General features: G+C 53.4%; 1 protein-coding gene across 3 annotated transcripts in view; it reads right to left on the bottom strand.

Annotated features, from left to right (window-relative positions):
- CNDP1 (carnosine dipeptidase 1) overlaps nt 1–12,629 on the bottom strand; it is a 37,713-nt gene extending 25,084 nt beyond the window's left edge. For 2 of the 3 annotated variants that reach the window (XM_016187065.2, XM_060184603.1), the window contains exons 1-2: nt 12,558–12,629; nt 586–714 (exon numbers count right to left, since the gene is read on the bottom strand). In XM_016187065.2, the coding sequence (XP_016042551.1) occupies nt 586–714; nt 12,558–12,581 (153 nt within the window). In that variant the 5' untranslated portion in view covers nt 12,582–12,629. Of the gene's footprint in view, nt 1–585; nt 715–2,975; nt 3,478–12,557 lie in introns of those variants that run through there. The other variant, XM_060184602.1, reaches the window with a different exon arrangement.
- Nucleotides 12,630–20,469: the final 7,840 nt, after the last annotated feature.

Below are 20,469 nucleotides of genomic sequence, written 5' to 3'. Positions count from 1 at the left end.
CTTCGGCACATTCCCCAGCCCTGGCCCAGCCCGCAGTGCCCTCTGTGTCTGAGACAACAGCGTCTCTGTGAGGGTGGACACCCGTGGCGGGGAGCAAACCTGGGGGAGCCTGAGCACAGGCCTGCCGTCCCCCCCACCTCCCTGGCCCCCAAGAGCAGCTGGTGCAGCCCACACCCAGACCTAGACTCGCTGCTGTGGCTTCTGTCTGTGCCCAGTGCAGGGGAGGGTGGGGCTGTGGCCTTTCCCTGCCCCTCCTTGACCTCCCAGCTCCTCCCTCCATGCCCCCACCCACCACCCACGCCTGTCTGCCCAGCGCCCCGGGGCAGGATGGGAGGGTGGCCTGGCAAGACATGCTCCGTCTGGATCCACTTCAGCACGGCCCCAAACCTGGGTGGCTCTGGGGCCAGATGAGGGGCTCAGCCAGCACTTCAAAGGGGAGGGTATCCGCCCCCCACCCCCAGAGCTGGCACATGGTCGATTTTGCAGGAAAGGTGCAAAGCAGCGCCTGGCTGGTGGGAGACACAGGCACCCCGACTGCCCCCCACCTCCCTGCAGCGATGCCCCCACCCCTGCCCGGGCTCCTACCTGCACCAACTCATCCTGGTGATGGTCAATGTGCTGCCACAGCCGGCCCAGGAGCCCGGCAGGCGGGGGTGAGGACAAGGACAGCATACCACCCTCCAGCAGCAGCAGGAAGGCCAGCACGGGGCACACCTGGGGGAGATGGTGGGTCAGCCTTGGCCAGGCACCCTGCCCACACTGCAGAGGGCTGGGGCCGGGGGTGGGGACAAGGGTGTGTGTTGCCCCAGACTCCCCCGCCCCCATCTGCTTCCTGCCAGAGAATCTCAGTGCAACAGATGGCGGTTCAGAGCTGGGCCCGTAAAGATTCAGAGGCTCATAAGGAAGCTTTCTCTCCTTCCATGTTCACCTGCTGCTGTGAGCTGTACTTGACACCCCAGGGCTGAAAGGAAATATCTGGAAGAAACTAAGCCTTCTTTTGCCTCTAGGGTTATTACTAAGAATCCACTGCTCCTGGAGGCCATTTTTTTACCATTTTATTGGACAGGACAGAGAGAAGTTGAGAGAGGAGGGGGAGAGAGACAGGCAGACACCTGCAGACCTGCTTCACCACTTGAAGTGACCTCACTGCAGATGGGGAGCCGGGGCTCGGACTGGGATCCTTGAGCGGCTTCTTAAGCTTTGTATTAGAAACTTAGCTTTCTAGGACTGGGTAGCGGCACACCTGGTTGAGCACAGACCTAGATTCGAACCCCCGGTCCCCACCTGCTGTGGGGAGCTAAGAGGCAAAGCAGGTCTGCCGGTGTCTGTCTCTCTTCCTCTCTATTTTCCCCTCCTCTCTCAATTTCTCTCTGCCCTACCAATTAAAATAGGAAAAATAAAGAGAAAAAAAAAAGACAGTAAGAAAGCCCCAAAATAAATAAATAAATAATGGGGGGATGGCTACTAGGAGCAGTTGATTCATAGTGGCTGCACAAGCCAGTGATAACCCTGCAGGCAACTTTCAAGGTGGGGCGAGGGTGGGGAGGGGGAGCCTGGCTGACCCCCAGAGCCGGGTTTGCCAGGAAAAGCGATTCAGAACACCTCCCGGCAGGTGGCACCAGCGAGCCGTCCATGGGCCTGGGACCTCGCTGGCTTACAAGGTTGGCTGGATGGACCCAGACCCCCTGAGTACTGGGGGCCAGAGCCAAGAACCTCAGCTGCAAAAATACCAGGAGGAAGCCACTCCTCTGCCGGAGGCGGCTGGGGCCCACAGGAAAGCAAGGCTCCTTGGAGCAGAGGAGGTCAGCTCTCGCCCAGGGCCCTGAGGTGTGGGCGCGTCATTCATTCATTCCATTTCTGTCTGTCGCAGAATTGTTTCTGCTCCCTTCCAGTGAAATACCAGAGGGCCCTCTGTCCTGGGGAGGAAGGGAGAGGGAGGGAGAGGGAGGGAGAGGGAGAGAGAGAGGAAGGAGGAGGAGGAGGAGGAGGAGGAGTAGAAAAGGCACAAGAAAGAAGGAAGCGCAGCGGGTTAAGTGCAGGTGGTGCAAAGCACAAGGACCGGCATAAGGATCCCGGTTCGAGCCCCCGGCTCCCCACCTGCAGGGGAGTCGCTTCCCAGGCGGTGAAGCAGGTCTGCAGGTGTCTTTCTCTCCCCCTCTCTGTCTTCCCCTCCTCTCTCCATTTCTCTCTGTCCTACCCAACAACAACAATAACAACAACAACAAAGGCAACAAAAAGGACATAAAAAAAACTTAAAAAAAAAAAAAAAAGGAAAACAACAAGCAAGCACCGAGAATGTTCCAGAAGTCAGAAGTTCCACTTTCCCCTCCGGACACACATGGCTAGAAGCACAGGGTCCCCGAGGGTCCCCGAGGGTCCCCGAGGGCCGCCCCCCTCCCTCCCTTCCTCCCATCATTCTACCTGTGGGAACTGGGGGTGCCAGGCCCGGGACTGGCTCTCTTCTGCCGCCCGCCCCCCCAGTTCCCTTCCCTTTCTGTTTGGTTCCTTGTGTGACAGCCACACCTGACCCTGCACTCGTAGCCCAGCAAGAAGCTTGTTCCTGGGCATTTCTTGTGCCCACAGAGGCAGTGAGGGAGGGGAATGGAACCGTGCAGATCTGGATGTTTTATGGGGGGGACCCACCCAGGGGACCCCCCCCCCTGCTCTGCTTGCTCCTGGCAGCTCATCTAGGGAATGCAAGTTCCTAGGGCCCTGGCTTAGTTTCACTTCTGCAATTCTTTCACTCTGATGAACCCCCCAAAGTCATGTCCAGGGCCTGAGTGCCCCCTTTCCGACCTCTCCCCGCTTGCTGTGGGTGAGGGTGAGGGTTGGGGAACCTCATAAACCCAGGCTCTAAACTTTACATTGGACAGGAAAAAGAACAGAAAATGAAAGTGTTCCTACCTCCTCCCAGAAGCAGGGCCCCCAGGGTGGGTCCCCACGGCTAGCCTGCAGAAGCCCTAGGATCCACTCACCCTCTTGCCCCAGCCCCGTGTCCGTCTGCCTTGAAGGATTAGTTATTAACAAACTGAAAAACAAAAAAATAACTTCACCACACAGAAGGGATTAAAAATCAACCTCCAAACCCTTCAAACAGGCTCTTCTGGTTCCTGCTAATCCCAGTGGTGAGTCAGTATCAGATTAGGTGAGTCCAGGGTTGTGGGGCTCAGGGCGCCCGGACAGGACTGGCAGAGTCCCCAGGGCGAGTCTCGGTCCAGGAGGCCTGAGGCAGAATTCTCATAAAGTCCAGTGTGGTTCCTCTGCTGTGTCCAACATGTGACAACGGGAGACATGGCTGGGCCCACAGAGAGGGGCCGGGGCCCTGGGGTGCGGGAGACTGGTCCCTAGCTTCTGCCCCCATCCCCCGAGATAGTGGCCTCCCCACAGCAGGGGCCTGGCCTGGAGGGAGGGACAGGCTGAGAATGGCTGCCCTCATGGTGCAGGGTGGCGTGTGGCACCCACATGGTGGGGGCAGAACCCCACGGCCAGCTGGACTCCTCCATCCCCCAGCTGTGCTCCCACCCGGACACACTCTCCTGTTCTTCTTGCAGGACTTGTGGAGAATTCCAGAAACTGCAGGGTGAGTGGGGAAGCAGGTGGATTTGGACGACAGGGAGAAAGAGGAGAGAGAGGAGAAGGGGGAGGGGAGGGGAGAGGGAGGAGGGAGAGGAGGAGGCCGAGGAGGTGGGAGAAGAGGAGAGAGGAAGAGAGAGGGAAGGGAGAAGGAAGAGGAGAGGAAGAAGGCAGAGAAAGAGGAGGAAGGAAAGGAAAGGAGAGAGGGAAGAGAGCAAGAGTAGAGGAGAAGGGAGATGGAGAAAGATGGGAGGGGAGGAGGAGGGGGCAGGGCGGAGGGCATGTGGGAGCTGAGAGCAGACATTCAGGCTGGTGTGTGTGGGGGTGACTCAGGGCCTCTCTCCTGTGCCAGAGCTTGGGGGGTCAGGGTCCTCTTGCGACCCGCCCCGTGTCTGGCCCCTGGGCCCAGCTGGCCTGCTCTGTCCTCCTCACGGGGGGCGTGGTGTCCCTCCTGCCCCCAGATAAAGAGAAGGAGTCGTCCCAGGCTCCGGCTTCTGCAAGAGCCGCATGGCCTCCCGCCCCCCCCTGGAGGGAACAGAGACTTCTAGAAGAGAGACGACAGGTGTTGAGACGGGCATGTGTGAGGCCCCGGTGCACACAGACACAGACTCACACACAGACACACAGACAGAATCACACAGACTCACACATACACACACACACACAGACTCACACATACAGACACACATAGATACACTCACACACATACACAGACTGGAAGACACAGACACACTTCACAGACACACACACACATAGACACACAGACACACACATATAAATACACAGACTCACACATATAGACACACAGACACACACATACAGACACATAGACTCACACACATATAGACACACAGACTCACACATGTATGTACACACACAGACACACACATGTAGACACAGAGACCCACACATGTATATACACACATATAGACACAGAGACTCACACATGTATGTACACACAGACTCACACGTATGTACTCACACACACATGTACACACCGACACACACAGACACACACATGCAGACCCACAGACTCACACGTATGTGCACACAGACACACACGACTCACACACATGTGTAAACAGACTCATACACATGTAAACACATATACACACAAGACTCACACACATGTGTAAACACAGACTCACACACATGTAAACACATATACACGCAGAGACTCACACATGCATGTACACACAAACTCACACGTATGTACTCACACACATGTGTACACACCGACACATGGACTCACACACATGTAAGCACACAGACTCACACATGTACAAACATGTAGACACAGAGACTCACACGTATGTACACACAGACTCACAAAATAGACACAGACTCACATGTATGTACACACAGACTCACACACATGTACACACATGTACATAGCAACACACATACACAATGTAGACACAGAGACACACATTTATGTACAGACATGTACACACAGACTCACACGTGTATGTACACACAGACTCGCACATGTATGTACACACAGACACACAGACTCACACTGTATGTACACATAGACTCACACACACATGTACACACAGACACACACACATACAGACACAAAGACTCACACACATGTAGACACAGAGACTCACACACATGTAGACACAGAGACTCACACACATGTAGACAGAGACACATGTATTACATACATGTACACACAGACTCACATTTTATGTACACACAGACTCGCACACACATGTACACAGAGACACAGACACACATGTTACACACAAATGCACACACGTGTGTACACACACATATAGACACAAAGACTTGCACATGTATGTACACAGAGACTCACACACATATAGACACACAGACTCACACACATGTAGACACAGAGACTCACATACACGTGTACACACAGACACACACAGACTCACACACACGGCTGACTGCAGGAAGCCCCCTCAGATTTCACTTCCTGGAAGGCAAAGTCCGGTGCCCAGCCACAGCCAGCTCCCCACCTGGCCTTCCGGTGACCGGGCACCGAGCAAGGCTCCCACAGCTCACGCCAAATGCCTGTGTGTGGGGGGCTGGCAGGGAGGCCCCTGAGGCCGGTGGGCACGCAGCCGCCTGGAGGATGGAGCACCAGTGTCTGGACCCCGCGGGCACCTGACCTACCTGTGGGCCCCTGGGCCGCCCTGCAGCACTGCCAGCCTGCGTGTGGCCCGGACACAGGTCTGCAGCGTGCCGCTTCCTGCCGAGGGGGTGCGCCTGGCCCCAGCTGGCTCACCCTCCTCCTCCTCTCTTCTCTTCCTCCTCTCCCTCCTCCTCCTCTCCTGCTCTCCCTCCTCTCTCTCCTCCTCTCCCTCCTCTCCCTTTTCCTCCTTTTCTTCTCTCCTCCTCTCCCTTCTCTCCTCCTCTCCCTCCTTCTCCTCCTCTCCCTCCTTCTCCTCCTCTCCCTCCTTCTCCTCCTCTCCCTCCTTCTCCTCCTCTCCCTTCTCTCCTCCTCTCCCTCTTCCTCCTTTCCTTCTCTCCTCCTCTTCCTCCTTCTCCTCCTCTCCATCCTCCTCTCCTCCTCTACTTCCTCTCCCTCCTCCCCTCCTCCTCTCCCTCCTCCCATCCTCCCCCTCCTCCTTACCCTCTCCACCTCCCCCACTTCCTTCACCTCCTTCTCTCCCTCTTCCCCCTCCTCTCCCTCCTTCTCTCCCTCCTCCTCAAATCTACAGCCGTCCACCTCACTCCTCCATCCATTCCCTCACTCCATTGGGGTCTGGCATGGGGGGTCTGGCTGGCAGGGAGGCCCCCCCCAGTTCTGTGAGTCTAACTGAGACCTGTCCTCTTCAGGGTCATCTTCCCCCCCACCCTGGGGGCCTCTGTCCCCGCTGGACAGCCCTGAAGGGAGCATTGTTGTGGCTGAAACGGTGATTGAGATGGGGGCAGGAAGAGGGCTTTGGGGACCTCCTGGTCCTGGCACCCCAGGGCGCGTGGGGGGCTGGGTGGGCACCCTCCAAGCTCAGCCCAGACCCCTCCCTGCACACACAGGACGCCCCAGCTCCCCTCTCTGTGCCGGGAGCCCCCACAGGCGCGGCCCCAGATACTGAGGCCCCAGCCCCCCATCACAGACCCCGCCCCCAACCACAAACCCCGCCCACAAGCAAACCCCCTAGCCGCAAGCCCCCGCTCACATCAAAGCCCCGCCCATGCCCACAAGCCCAACACAACCCTCACAAACCACGCCCACCCTCATAAACCCTGCCCACCCTCACAAACCACGCCCACCCCATAAACCTGCCCACCCTCACAAACCACGCCCACCCTCATAAACCCTACCCACCCTCACAGACCACGCCCACTCCACAAACCACGCCCACCCTCATAAACCCTGCCCACCCTCACAAACCACGCCCACTCCACAAACCACGCCCACCATCACAAACCCTGCCCACCCTCACAAACCACGCCCACCCTCATAAACCCTGCCCACCCTCACAGACCACACCCACACCACAAACCACGCCCACCCTCACAAACCACGCCCACCCACGCCCACCCTCATAAACCCTGCCCACCCTCACAAACCACGCCCACCCCAGAAAACACGCCCACACCCAGAAGCCCCGCCCCGATGTTTGGCTCATTCCCTTGAGGGCAGAGGAGGCTGGGGAGGGGGCACCCTGATGTCTGGGGGGTGGTTCCTGCGTTGGGGTTCGCCCTGCAGGGGACTGGAGCCGACTGCCAGGGTCTGTGAGGGAATGTGCTGTTGCCGCATTGGGCTGCACCAGTGACTGCTGGTTCTGGAAGCCACGGAAGGGTGCTTGTGCTTGGTGCTAGTGCTCGTGTCAGGGCAGAGCACAGTACTCCTCCCGGGACGCCAGTGCGGCCGTCACTGTCACTGGACTTCAAGTTATCAGAGCTGACTTTTCGTTTTTACATTTTTTGTTTTTTTAACCAAAAGACAGCTCAGCTCTGGATTATGGTGGTGTGGGGGGGTTGAACCTGGAACTTCAGAGGCTCAGGAATGACAGTCTCTTTCATAACCATTATGCTCTCTACCCCGCCCCAGAGCTGACTCTTCTGATCGTCTCCACCAGGCCGGCTTTTATAAATGAACATTTTACTGCCGGCAGGCATATTGCTGGGGCTTGGTGTCTGCACTACAAAGCTCTGTGGCCACTTTTTTTTTTCTTTTTCTTTTTTATTGGCTAGGACAGAGAGACATTGAAAGGCAACGGGGAGACAGAGAGGGAAAGAGCCAGAGAGACACCCGCAGATCCGTTTCACCGCTTGTGAAGCGTGGAAGCTCGAACCCAGGTGCCTGAGCTTGATGCTTCACTGGGTGTGTCACCACCCACCCACTCCCGACTTTTTCAGAGAAAGAGAGGCAGAGACAGAGGGACAGAGGCCTCCTCCAGTGCAGTGAGGGTGAGCTGGAACCAGGGACGCGCCTGGCAACAAGGCGTGCTATCCAGGCGGGCTCTCTTGCCAGCCCGAGGCTGACTCTGAATCTCTAAATATGAATCACAGTCTGAGGGCTGAGAGGGTAAAGACAAAAGTCTGTGTGCAAAGGGTTGAGGGAAGGTCGACGTGGTTCGGGGAGGGAAGGCGTCAAGGAGTGCTTGGTTAAGAGAAAAGCAGACTTACTCTGTTCCAGTGAGAGGTTATTTCACAGTTAAGATCATTCATATATATATATATGGAGAAAGAGGGAGAGGGAGAGAAGAGAGATGCCTGCCTGCACTGCTCCACTGATGGTGATGTTTCCCCTGCACTTAGGGACGAGGGATCGAACCCATCCCTACTCATGATATCTTGTGTGTTCTTCTGGCGGAGAAACTACCCTGCCCCTCAACTGAAAATAAAAATCATTTTAACCAGAGCTCAGCACTGGCTTATGGTGGTGGGTGGGGACTGAACCTGGGACTTTGGAGGGTCAGGCAAGAGAACTTTTTGCATAAGCACTACGTTATCTCCTCCACCCTCAACACTTATGATAAAACGCTGTATCTGTCAGCAACAATTAAATGTCTTCTCAACTGAGTCATTGAAAAAAATTCCCCTACAGCTTTTTTTTTTTTTTGACACCAGGGTTATCACTGGGGTTCAGTGCCAGCAGTATGAATCCACTGCTCTTGGCTGCCATTTTTATCCTCCTTTCCTCTCCCCTTCCTTTTTTTTCTTTCCTTCCTTCCTTCCTCTTTCTTTCTTTCCTTCTTTCTATTTTATTGTATGGGGGGGCCAGAAGGTGGCACACGTGGTTAAGCTCACACGTTACTGTGCACAAGGACCCAGGCTCAAGCCCCTGCTCCCCACCTGGGGGGGGAAGCTTCACGAGTGGTGAAGCAGGGCTTCAGGTGTCTCTCTGTCTCTCTGTATTCCCCTACCCTCTCAATTGCTCTCTGCCTCTATCCAATAATAAATAAACAAAATACTTTATTGGATAGGATGGATAGAAATTGAGGAGAGGGGGAGATAGAGGGGAAGAAATAGACACCTGCAGCCCTGCTTCATCACCCATGAAGCTTCCCCCCTGCAGGTGGGGAGTGGGGATTGGAACCCAGGTCCTTGAGCATGGCAATGTGTGTGCTTAACTGGATGCAACACCATCCGGTCCCCGAGAATCTTGTCGCTGCTATCCGTGGCTGCTGTTTGACTCTGAGATGTGACATAAACACTGGGAGAAGGATGCCCCGGACAGCACAGTGTGGCTGAGGTGGTCCTCGGAGCCCAGCGCGGGGCTGGGAGACGGAGCAGGCTGGCGGAGCTGCTGACCCAAGTTCATGCCGAGCAACATCAGCCACGGGGCAGAGGGCGAACTCCTGAGACTGGTGACGTATATGCCACCCGCTGCAGCATAAGGAACGCTTTTGCCAGAGTGGCAGTTCAGAGCTGGGCCAGTGAAACCCCCAGGCTTAAGGCATTTAGAAGTGCAAAAGCTTCTAGCAGTTCTGAAGATCAGAAGATAAGGCCCCATACTTGGCAACTGGACAGGAGGCCACCGAACAGGACAGAGCCTGCCCCTGCCCCTGCCCCTGCCCTGGGGGGCCTGAGGCTACTGCCACATGCCTCCCCCACTTCCCACAGAAGCATTCATTTAGGTGAAATGTAGATGCCAAGCGCCCTCCTGCCCAGAAGTGGGCAGGGCTCTCCTTGCTGACCCGACTCCTCGGTCTCATCTCTGGGCAGATGGCTCCTTTTGTCAGCCTTTTCCTGGTGACTGTTTCTGAACTGCTTGTTCCAGTCAACCCCCTGTCACCCTTGCTGCCTACGGCCTCATTCTCTCTCGGGGCCCCTGGGCATCACCGGGCAGAAAGAAAGATATGTGCTCACTACCTGTGTGTTTACTGTTACCGAGCCTTCCCCACGCCATGCTGACTTTTTCAGAGAAAGGGGAGGTGTCTCTGTGTGTGTGTGTGTGTGTGTGTGTGTGTGTACAACCCAATTAAAAAGTGGGCAGAAGAAATGAAGAGAGAGAGTTCTCTAAAGAAGAGATACACTCCCCACCTGCAGGGGAACAGCGTCACGAGTGGTGAAGCAGGTCTGCAGGTGTCTCTGTCTCTCTCCCTCTTTATGAACCCTCCCCTCTCCATTTCAGTCTCTATCCAATAACAAATAAATAAAAATAACTAAAAAAGGAAAATTTTTTTTTAAAAAGAAGATACACATGGCCCACAGACATATGGAGAAATGCTCCAATTCACTCATCACCAGAGAAAAGCAGATTAAAACCACATTGAAATTCCACCTCACACCTGTGAGAATGGGTTCCACCCACGAGGGAAGAGAAGCGTTGGAGAGGATGTGGAGAGAGAGGGACTCTGCTGCACTGCTGGTGGGAGTGCTAGCTGGTGCAACCACTCTGGAGAACAGTGTGGAGAATCCTTAAACATATACAGGTTAAACATCATATGACCCAGCAATCCTACTACTAGGCATGGACCCCAAAGATGTAGTCACACTGTAAAGCCCATGTTCATAGTGGCTTTATTCACCATAGCAAAAACCTGGAGACAACCAGAATACCCTTCAACAGATGACCGGATCAAAAAATTATGGGGCATATACTCAACAGAATATTATGCAGCAGTAAAAAAGATGAGCTCGTGTCCTTTAGGAAAAAGTGGATGGAACTGCAGAAGATGATGTTCAGGGAAGCCAGTCAGGAGGGGAAGGACAGCAACAGGGTGGTTTCACTCGTTTATACAATATAGAGAACTGAACATCCGAATGTGAAAGAAACAAAACGTCATCCTATTTTCAAGACTGCGGGAGAACTGCACTGGTTATCTGTGAGAGTGGGGCTGGGGACACAGACATCTGGTGATGGGAGTGTTGAGAGGGAGAGGGAGAGGGAGAGGGCACTGTAAGTACAGCACCGAACGTGTTCTCAACCTCCTGATCTTGGTCACCCTCAAAGATGACAACACACCTAGGCTGTCATAAGGCCTGCACCGCAGTCACGCCAGGTGACTTCCGGAAGGACACCACGCACCTTTGCACATGAGATTGGAGTCCAGCTCCAGAGGGAGGGCAGCTCTGAAGCGACTCTGTTTGCCATGCCAGCTTCCTAGACTGACCTGCCCAGCGCTGCTCCCTGAGGAACTTTTAACCACTTCTTATATTTTTATTTTTTTATTTATTTTTGCACAGAGAACAGAGAAACTGAGGGGAATGGGAGAAAGAGAGAGAGGAAGGGAGAGACACCGGTAGCTCTGCCTCACTCCTTGTGAAGCTTCCCCCTGCAGGTGGGGATCCGGGGCTCGAACCTGGGTCCTATGCATGGTAGTGAGTGTGCTCAACCAGGTGTGCCACCGCCTGGCTGCCCAAACACTTCCCTGCCCTGCCATCTCTCCTCAGCCCCGCTGCTTTGTGGAGGAGCCCACGTGAGCATCCGTCTAAAACTCCTCTTGAAGCCCCCTGGGGGTGGCAGAGACTGGTGTGGGTGGGATAGGGGAAAGGATTTGGGGCTCAAGGTCTCTTTCTTAGCGCGATGCAATACCCTCAGACCTCTGAACATGCTGCCATCATTGGATCGAGCGCTTTAAAATGCAGACTCCCCGGGCTCCTCCCAAACTTTCACGCGACTGACTCTCTGTGGGGAGGCCGCAGGGTTGAGGCCCATGAGCAAGACAGCAGCCCTCAAACCCCACCTTGATGGGCGCAGGGTCCATACTTCACCTCTGGGTTGTAGTCGGCATTTTCCAAATAAGATATGTTTATTTTAATTACAGAGATAGATGATAGATGATAGATGATAGATAGGTAGATAGATAGATAGATAGATAGATAGATAGATAGATATAGGAAATAGAACCCCAGTCAACTCTGGCTAGTGCTGGTGCTGGAGCTTGAACCTGGGACCTCAGAGCCTCAGGCAGGAGGAGGGTCTTCTGCAGAACCATGATGCTACCTCACCAGCCTTGTATCTTGCCTTTTGCATTTAGTGCTCTGTGGCTTGAATAAGAACAGATCTTTTGGAGGCTGGTAGATGACCCACTTGGTAAAGCACACACTTTACCATGTATGAGGACCTGATTTCAAAGCCCCTCTTTACCTCCTCCCCCAGAACAGGCCTCTCTTGCTCTCTGCCTCCTGTCTTCTAGTTAGAAAATAAGGGGTCTACTGAGTGGAGGAATCCTGCAAGTGCAGAGACCTGTTATTATTAAATACACACACACATACACACACACACACTCACGCACACACATACACACGCACACTCACACACACATACGCACACACACACTCACACACACACACGCACTCACGCACACACACGCATACACACATGCACACACACACGCATGCACACATATACGCACACACACACACATACACACATGCACACTCACACACACATACGCACGCGCACACACACACACATGCACGCACGCACACACATGCAAGCACACACACACACACCCCACAGCAGGTCTTCTGTTGGGAAGCCAGCGAAAGTGTTCAGGTGTCCAGCAGCCCAAGGCCCCAATCCCTAGACCCAACACTACACCTCCACTCACCATCCTCCTTAGTGTGGGGTCCATTCTCAGCAGAGCTTGGAAGCCTCTGGTGGTCCCTGGGGCCCAGAGGAGAGCTGAAGGGGAGGTCCCTGAGGACCGAGGCTGGGAGCTTAAATATCTCTGTGCCCATTGTCCATCGAGCCTCCACCCCCAGGAGGAAGGCCAGCTGGGATAGTGGACCTACTGACATGGGCAGACAGAGATGCTTCAGAGCTGCCCTCACTCCAGAGCTGGACTGCGGCCTCGTGTGCAAAGCCAGGGATGGTGTCCTTCCGGAAAGTCACCTGGTGTGACTGTAGTGCAGGCCGTGTGACAGCCCCAGCTGTGACCTGGGCGCCTGTGGGTGACGTCAGCTTTGAGAGTGACCAAGATCAGGGGGCTGAGAGAGGACAAGGGCATAACTGTGACCTTGGGCAGGTGGCACCGCTCCTGCTCCATGACTCTGGGTGACAGGTGTTGGTCACCTAGGAGACAGGCTTGTGTTAGTTTGTTTAGGCTGCTGAGGCATCCTAGACCGGGCAGCTTAGAAACTGCTTCAGACAGAATCATGTTAGCTCTCAAGCTCAAGGAAAACTACTAAAGATACGGGTCCCTAGGAACAGACCTAAAATAGACTTCCTAGCTTCTTTCCACCTGAAAATCCCTATTCTTATCTGCTCTATTCCTACTTTTTGGTTCCTGTTTATTAAACATTTTGACCTTTATATCTTATCGCCTTTCAGCCACCAAGTTGCAGACGCCACCATGACGCCATCCTGACTTTCCTGGGCAGACGCCTTCACCCACATGTCCTGGAGCCTCCCCTCCCCAGAGCCCTGCCCCACGAGGGACAGACAGACACAGGCTGGGGGTGTGGGTCCACCTGCCAACACCCATGTCCAGCGGAGAAGCAATGACAGAAGCCAGAACTCCCACCTTCTGCTCCCCATAAAGATCTTTGGTTCATGCTCCCAGAGGGGGAGGTATTGGGGGGGAAATGACCAGAGGGCTCTGAACCCCAGTCCCACCAAGACCTCAAGCATTTGTCACCAGGAATCTTGTTTTTGTACAATCACAGAAAGGAAAGTGAATCTGACAACCACCAGAGGAAGCCAGGAACTATTTCCCTTATCAGAGAAAAGAGGAAGGACACTGGGGAGTAGTAATAGGTGTGGGGTGACATAGAAAGGAAGAGAAGGAAGGATTATAGAGAAAATAGGGAGAATATACGTATACATATGCACATACATGGTCAGCCCGTCTCTGTGACCTTGGGGGAACCACTGCAGTTTCCAATGGAGGGAACGGGGACACAGAGCTCTGATGGTGGGACAGGTGTGGAATTAGACCCCTGTAATCTTGTGCTTTTGTAAATCAATATAAATCACTAATAAAAAAAGAAAGAGAAAGGAGGAGAGAGAGAGAGAGAGAGAGATGGAGAGAAACAGCTTCAAAGGGAATCCAGGACTATAGAATCAATGTGGGGATGGGCTTAGTTCCCTGAGGGTGAAGAGCCACACAGGCTTGCCGTCAGGAGTGTCTGAGGGTCAGGCATCCACACAGCTGCCTTGGCAAGAAGGAGAGACTTTCATTGTGGTGCAGAGAATGATGGAGGCAGGGGCTGTGCTCGGCTTCCGTCTCTGTCTCTGTTCCAGGGAATGTTCATGGAGGTAGAAGGATGGGCTGGAAACTTCCATGTGGTCTATGTCTTTCCTTTATTATTATTTTAAACTATTCATTTGTTGTTGGATAGAGACAGAAAGCGATTGAATGGGGAGAAGATAGAGAGACACCTGCAGCCCTTCTCCACCACCGAAGCTTCCCTCCCAGGCTCCTCCCTGATATTAAAATAACCCCGCCCACCAGCCTGGCCACACATGCGACTCAGGTTTGAGCCTCAGCGCACAGGGGAAACAGGACTGTGATATCTCTCCCACTCTGTTTTTCTTGCTTCTTCTTGATCTGAATGGAGTTTTCCCAGACAGGGCCTGGGTCTGTAAATAAATGCACACAAGACAGGCAGGCCCGAGGTGGAAGAGACAGAAGGCTTTGTGGGGAGGACGCCGATCTATTGCATGTTGCACACACAACACTGATGGCCAAAGGGCAGAGTGTGGTCTTTTCTGAGATCAGACGAGATCGGGCGTGTTCAGGGTGGGATGGCCGTAGACAGAGTGTGGTCTTTTCTACATGGTGCCGAGCAGATGGCCAACTCCAGACTGCTTCACGGAAACCCAGTAATATGAGGAGCAGCCCCCAGGAAGGGTAGTTGACCCCCACCCCAAAAGCAGGGAAGTCTCACCCTGCAGAAAGCACTGGGAACAGAGAGACCACCCCCCACCCTGCAGAGACAACCTGCTCAGGCTGGGCAGGAAGGAGAGGTGCGCCCCGGGCTGTGTCCTCAGTAGAGAAGAGCTTGGGGTTCAAGGGTCCTGGCATGTCATGTCTAACCTGAGTCTTCCTGATGCTGAAGTAACCAGAGCTGGAAGAGGAAAGGACACGAGAGGACTGGGTTAAACCCAACTCCAGCAGTTCACAGGCTCAAACTCATTCTGGACACAGAGGAACTTGAAGATCTATTTTGTAGAATTAAAAACATGCACATTGTAATAGACAGTCATATGATGGCATTTTTATTAAAGAGCACATATTAATAGAAAAATACAACGCATAGAGAAGAGACTTCAGTCTTATCAAGCTTCCCCTCTTGAAAGAACAAAGAACAGCTGGGCTGAATGTATGCTTTGTTCTAGGAGTGAGTTTGAGGAGACTGTGTCCTGGAGCCAGTTAGGTCCCTAGTCCAACCTCTTCCCCTCTCTGTAGCTCTGGTTTTCCTGCTCTGTCCTCTCCTATTTTTGTAAGCAGCTAATGCGAGGGATTCTTGGGTGACCCTGAAAAACAATTCACAGGTACCCCAAACTTGAGCAAGGAATACAGATGTGGAAAAGCATGAGCTCTGTCTAGGTCCACTGGTGAGAATAAACCTGTGCTTCTCTCCCACAAGCTCAGAATGGAGGTTGGAGTCTTTGCTACATGAACACAGAGTTGCAATTAGCATTCCTTGTTTTTCTGCAACGTTTCTGGAGGTCCCAGTGAGACAAATCCAACTGATTAGGCCTCTAGGCAAGACTGGACCAGAGACTAGGAGGTTCTCATGTACCTGACCAGTTCTTGGGGCCTCTTTCCTGAGGAAGGCCCAAATCCCCATGCCCACCCATGCTACTGGGCCTCTGAAGGAACTTGGGGACAGGTTCAAATCCCTCCACCAAAAAAGGAAAAAGGATATCGGGACCACTAAGTCCCCCTGGGGACACTGTACTAAGACAGGTCCACATAAGATGCATGGAAGGAAAGACTGATCTCCTCTCAGGGAGGACCCAGTTGTGTCATACTAGGGAACAAACATTAAGTTCTATGGGGTCCAGGGACATTCTGATAGAGGTTGGAATGTAAGATCTTCTCATGTGCATGAGTGCCATTTGTCCCTTCATGCTGACCCATGGTTCTTGGCCTCCATTCCGTCGGCAATCTTGCCTCTATGCCTCCATCCCATCAGCCGTCTTATCTCTGGGCCTCATCAATTTGGCCACCTTGCCTCTGGGCCCCCATCCAGTCAGCTATCTTGCCTCTAGGCCTCTGTCCCGTCAGCCATCTTGCCTCTGGGGCTCCGTCCCATTGGCCATCTTGTCTCTGAGGCTCCATTCCGTTGGCCATTTTGCCTCTGGGCCTTCATCCCATCAGCCATATTGCCTCTGGGCCTCCTTCTTGTCAGCCATCTTGCCTCTGGGGCTCCATCCTGTCAGCCATCTTGCCTCTCCTCTGGGTTCCGTGGCATTGGCCATCTTGCCTCTGGGCCTCATCAAGTCAGCCATCTTCTCTCTAGGCCTTTGTCCCATTGTCCCTCTTGCCTCTGGGCCTTTGTCTCATCAGCCATCTTGCTACTGGGGCTAAGTGGCATCAAGTTTCTTGCCTCTAGGATCTGTGGCATCGGCCATCTTGTCTCTGGGCCTCATCAAGTCAGCCATCTTGTCTCTGGGCCCCCATCCCATTGGCCATCTTGCCTCTGAGTCTGTGTCACGTTGGCTGTTTGACTCTGGGATTCATCAAGTTGGACATCTTTCCTCTGGGCCTCCATCTCATTGGCCATCTTGCCTCAGGGCTCTGTTCCATCAGCCATTTTGCCTCTGGTCCTTCGTCCCATCAGTCTTCTTGCCTCTGGTTTACGTGGCATCGCCATCTTGCCTCTGTGCCTTCATCCCATTGGCCATCTTGCCTCTGCAGCTCCTTTATGTGAGCCATCTTGCCTCTGGGTTCAGTGGCATTGATCATCTTGCCTCTGGGGCTCCGTGCTATCAGCCATCTTGCCTCTGGGTTCTGTGGCATCAGCCATCTTGCCTCTGGGCCTCATCACATCAGCCATCTTGCCTCTGGGGCTCAGTGGTGTCGGGCAGCTTGCTTCTGGGTTCTATAGTGTTGGCCATCTTGATTTTGGGGCTCCGTCCAGTCGGCCTTCTTGCCTCTGGGGATCCGTGGTGTCAGCCATCTTGCTTCTGGGTTCTGTAGTGTCAATCATCTTCCCTGGGTTCAGTCCCATTGACCATCTTGCCTCTAGGGCTCTGTCCTGTCGGCCATCTTACCTCTGGTTATCAGTGGCATTGGCCATTTTACCTCTGGGTCTCTGTGGCATCAGCCATCTTGTTTTTGGGTTCTGTAGCATTGGCCATCTTGCATCTGGGGATCCATGGCTCGGCCATCTTGTCTCCGGGGAATCAGTCCCGTTGGCCATCTTGCCTCCAGTTATCTGTGGCATCGGCCATCTTGCCTCTGGGGCTCTGTGGCTTCGGCCATCTGCCTGGGGGGTTTCATGGTGTTGGCCATCTTGCCTCTGGGTCTCCCTCCAGTCAGTCATCTTGCTTCTGGGTTCTGTAGTGTCGGCCATCTTGCCTCTGGGGCTTTGTCCTGCCAGCCATTATGCTTCTGGGTATCAGTGGCTCCGCCATCTTGCCTCTGGGGCTCTGCCCAGTTTGTCATCTTGCTTCTGGGCTTTGTAGTGTAGACCATTTTGCCTCTGGAGCTCCATGGCATCGGCAATCTTGCCTCCAGTTATCCGTGGCGTCGGCCATTTTGCCATTGGAGTTCTGTGGCGTTGGCCATCTTGACTCTGGGGCCCAGTGGCATCTGCCATCTTGCTTCCAATTATCTTTTGCATTAGCCATCTTGCCTCTGGTTATCCATGGCATCAGCCATTTTGCTTCTGGGTTCTGTAGTGTCAGCCATGTTGCCTCTGGGGTTCCATCCCATTAGCTATCTTGCCTCTGGGTTCTGTGTCTTCAGCCATCTTGCCTCTGGACCTCCAACCCATCAGTAATCTTGCCTCAAGTTATCCATAGCTCCAGCCATCTTGTCTCTGTGGCTCTGTGGTTTTGGCCATTTTGCCTCTGGGGTTCTGTAGCATTGGCCATCTTGCCTCCAGGGCTCTGTAGCATCAGCCATCTTGCCTCTGGGCCTTATCAAGTCAGCCATCTTATCTCTGGGGATCCATCCTGTAGGCATTGCCCAGCTCCCATTCCTTTTTTGTTTTTCTTCCTAGAGCACTGCACTGCTCAGTTCTGCTTTATGTTGGTGTGGAGATTGAACCTGGCACTTTGGAGCCACAGGCAGGAGAGTCTCTTTACATAACCACGATGCTATCTGCTCCTGTACTTCCTTCTACTTACAAAAATATTTTATATTGTTGCCTGTAGACCCCGTTGATTCGACCTGGGGCCCCATTCAGCACAAGAGCCTATATAAACTCTGTGTCCCTGTAGGTCTGAGCTCATATTCTGTGGTCACTTGGAATAGACCTAAAATAGACCTACTAGCTTTTTCCAAAACAGAGACCCCAAATCTTCACTGCACTATTCCAGCCTTTAGGTTCATGATTAGTCAACAACTTGTTGGGCTTTATATGTTAACACTTTTTCAGCCACCAGGTTCCAGATGCTACCATGATGCCCACCAGACTTCCCTGGACAGACGACCCCACCAATATGTCCTGGAGCTCTGATTCCCCAGAACCCCGCCCCACTAGGGAAAGAGAGAGACAGGCTGGGAGTATGGGTCCACCTGTCAACACCCATGTTCAGCAGGGAAGCAATTACAGAAGCCAGACCTTCCACCTTCTGCCTCCCACAATGACCCTGGGTCCATACTCCCAGAGGGATAAAGAATAGGAAAGCTATCAGGGGAAGGGATGGGATATGGAGTTCTAGTGGTGGGAGCTATGTAGAAATGTACCCCTCTTATCCTATGTTCTTATTTCCTACTTCATAAATAAAAATTTTAAAAAATTTATTTATTGGATAGAGACAGGGAAATTAAGAGAGAAGGGAAGATAGAGACACTTGCAGACTAATTTCACTTATCATGGAGCTTCTCCCCTGCAGGTGGGGCCCAGGGGCTTGAACCTGGGTCCTTGTGCTTAGCGGCATGTACGCTCAACTGGGTGCAGCACCGCTGAGACTGAAGGAGGCAGGGTGGGGTGGGGGCACTCAGCTGCCCACCAGATTCCTGCTCCCTCCCAGTGTTGCGTGTGCCACGGCGGGGCTCTGACGTCTCTGTCCCTGTGAGGGTCTCCATCTCCTGTGTAATTGTCAGGCCAGGACTGTTGGGACTATGTGTGAGCCTGACAGAGCTTAGGGAGAACCACCCCCATCCCTGGATGGAGGTCTGAGAAGATAACCTCTTGGTAAGTCTCTCTCAACCGAGGTGAGCATAAGGGGGGAAACTCAGACTTGGTTCTTTCCTTCTTGACTCTCAGGCCCACAGATACCCCAGTACTTCCCTCCATTAACTGCAGGCCACATGGACGCAGATTCACTTATTCAAAGTCACCTTCTGATCACAGAAGAACACACCTTATCACACACTTCATCACACACCTCAGAGCCCAGACAAGAGAAATTCCAAACTATATGGCCTTTTGATATCCATCTTCTCTCTGTCTCACCCTACGGGTTTAACCCCTATGCTTCTCTCAGATACCTTTGGATAATTAAGTTGCTTGTGTCATGGAGAATAACTGTCTTGTATCTCATCAATTCCTGTCATACCAGCCCCCTACCTTAGGGGCATGCTGACTGTTAAGAAACCTGTAATTTCGGACATATTTCAACAATAATTACCTCCATTGCTTTTCTATTTAACTCATGTCCACTTTGCTAATAAACGGATTCTAGGCACGCTAAAAGTCCCCTGGGGTCTTTTACTTCATGTCACCCCTGTTGTGAGCGAGAAAGAACCAGCCCGTTACCTTTCCCCTGGAGACCACCCCCAAACCAGAAAGAGAGAGACACCGAAACAGGGCTGTGCACACACATCTCCTGCAAATGATGCAGACGGGGGGGGGGGGGGCATGTGTGTGTGCACGCGGTACTAAGGCTGCTTGGTGACGGGGACAGGAGACTGGAGGAAACGGATGGACAGACAGACGGAAGAAGACAGAAGTGAGGTCAGCCTGGCGGCAAGGGCGCCTCCTCCCACCCTTGAATAAACAGAACAGTAAGTGGGCAGAAATAGGGGCCAATGGACCTGGCGGGCTGAGTCTCTCTCCCTGGCTCCGTGTGTGAAGGGTCCCACCTCCCTGACTCTCTCTTCAGCTGGTGGAGCCTGACCCTTGACCTGACAGCAGCAAAACCCATTTGTCTATTTATTATTAGAGCACCACACAACTGTGGCTTATGGTGGTGTGGGGGATTGAACCCAGGATGTCAGAGCTTCAGGCACAAATGTCCTTGACATCACCATTATGCTGTCTCTCCAGCCTAAGAAACATCTAAATTCAAGCCCCTGGCCCCCACCTACAGGGGAAGTGTCGTGAGTGGTGGAGCAGTGTTGTGGGTGTCTCTTTTTCTCTCACTCTCTCTCTCACCTGCTACAAAGGCAAAAACAA

This window comes from Erinaceus europaeus, unplaced genomic scaffold, assembly GCF_950295315.1.
Source record: "Erinaceus europaeus unplaced genomic scaffold, mEriEur2.1 scaffold_652, whole genome shotgun sequence".
In the NCBI taxonomy this organism is placed as follows: Eukaryota; Metazoa; Chordata; class Mammalia; order Eulipotyphla; family Erinaceidae; genus Erinaceus; species Erinaceus europaeus.
This window is presented reverse-complemented; position numbering and strand designations above follow the sequence as displayed.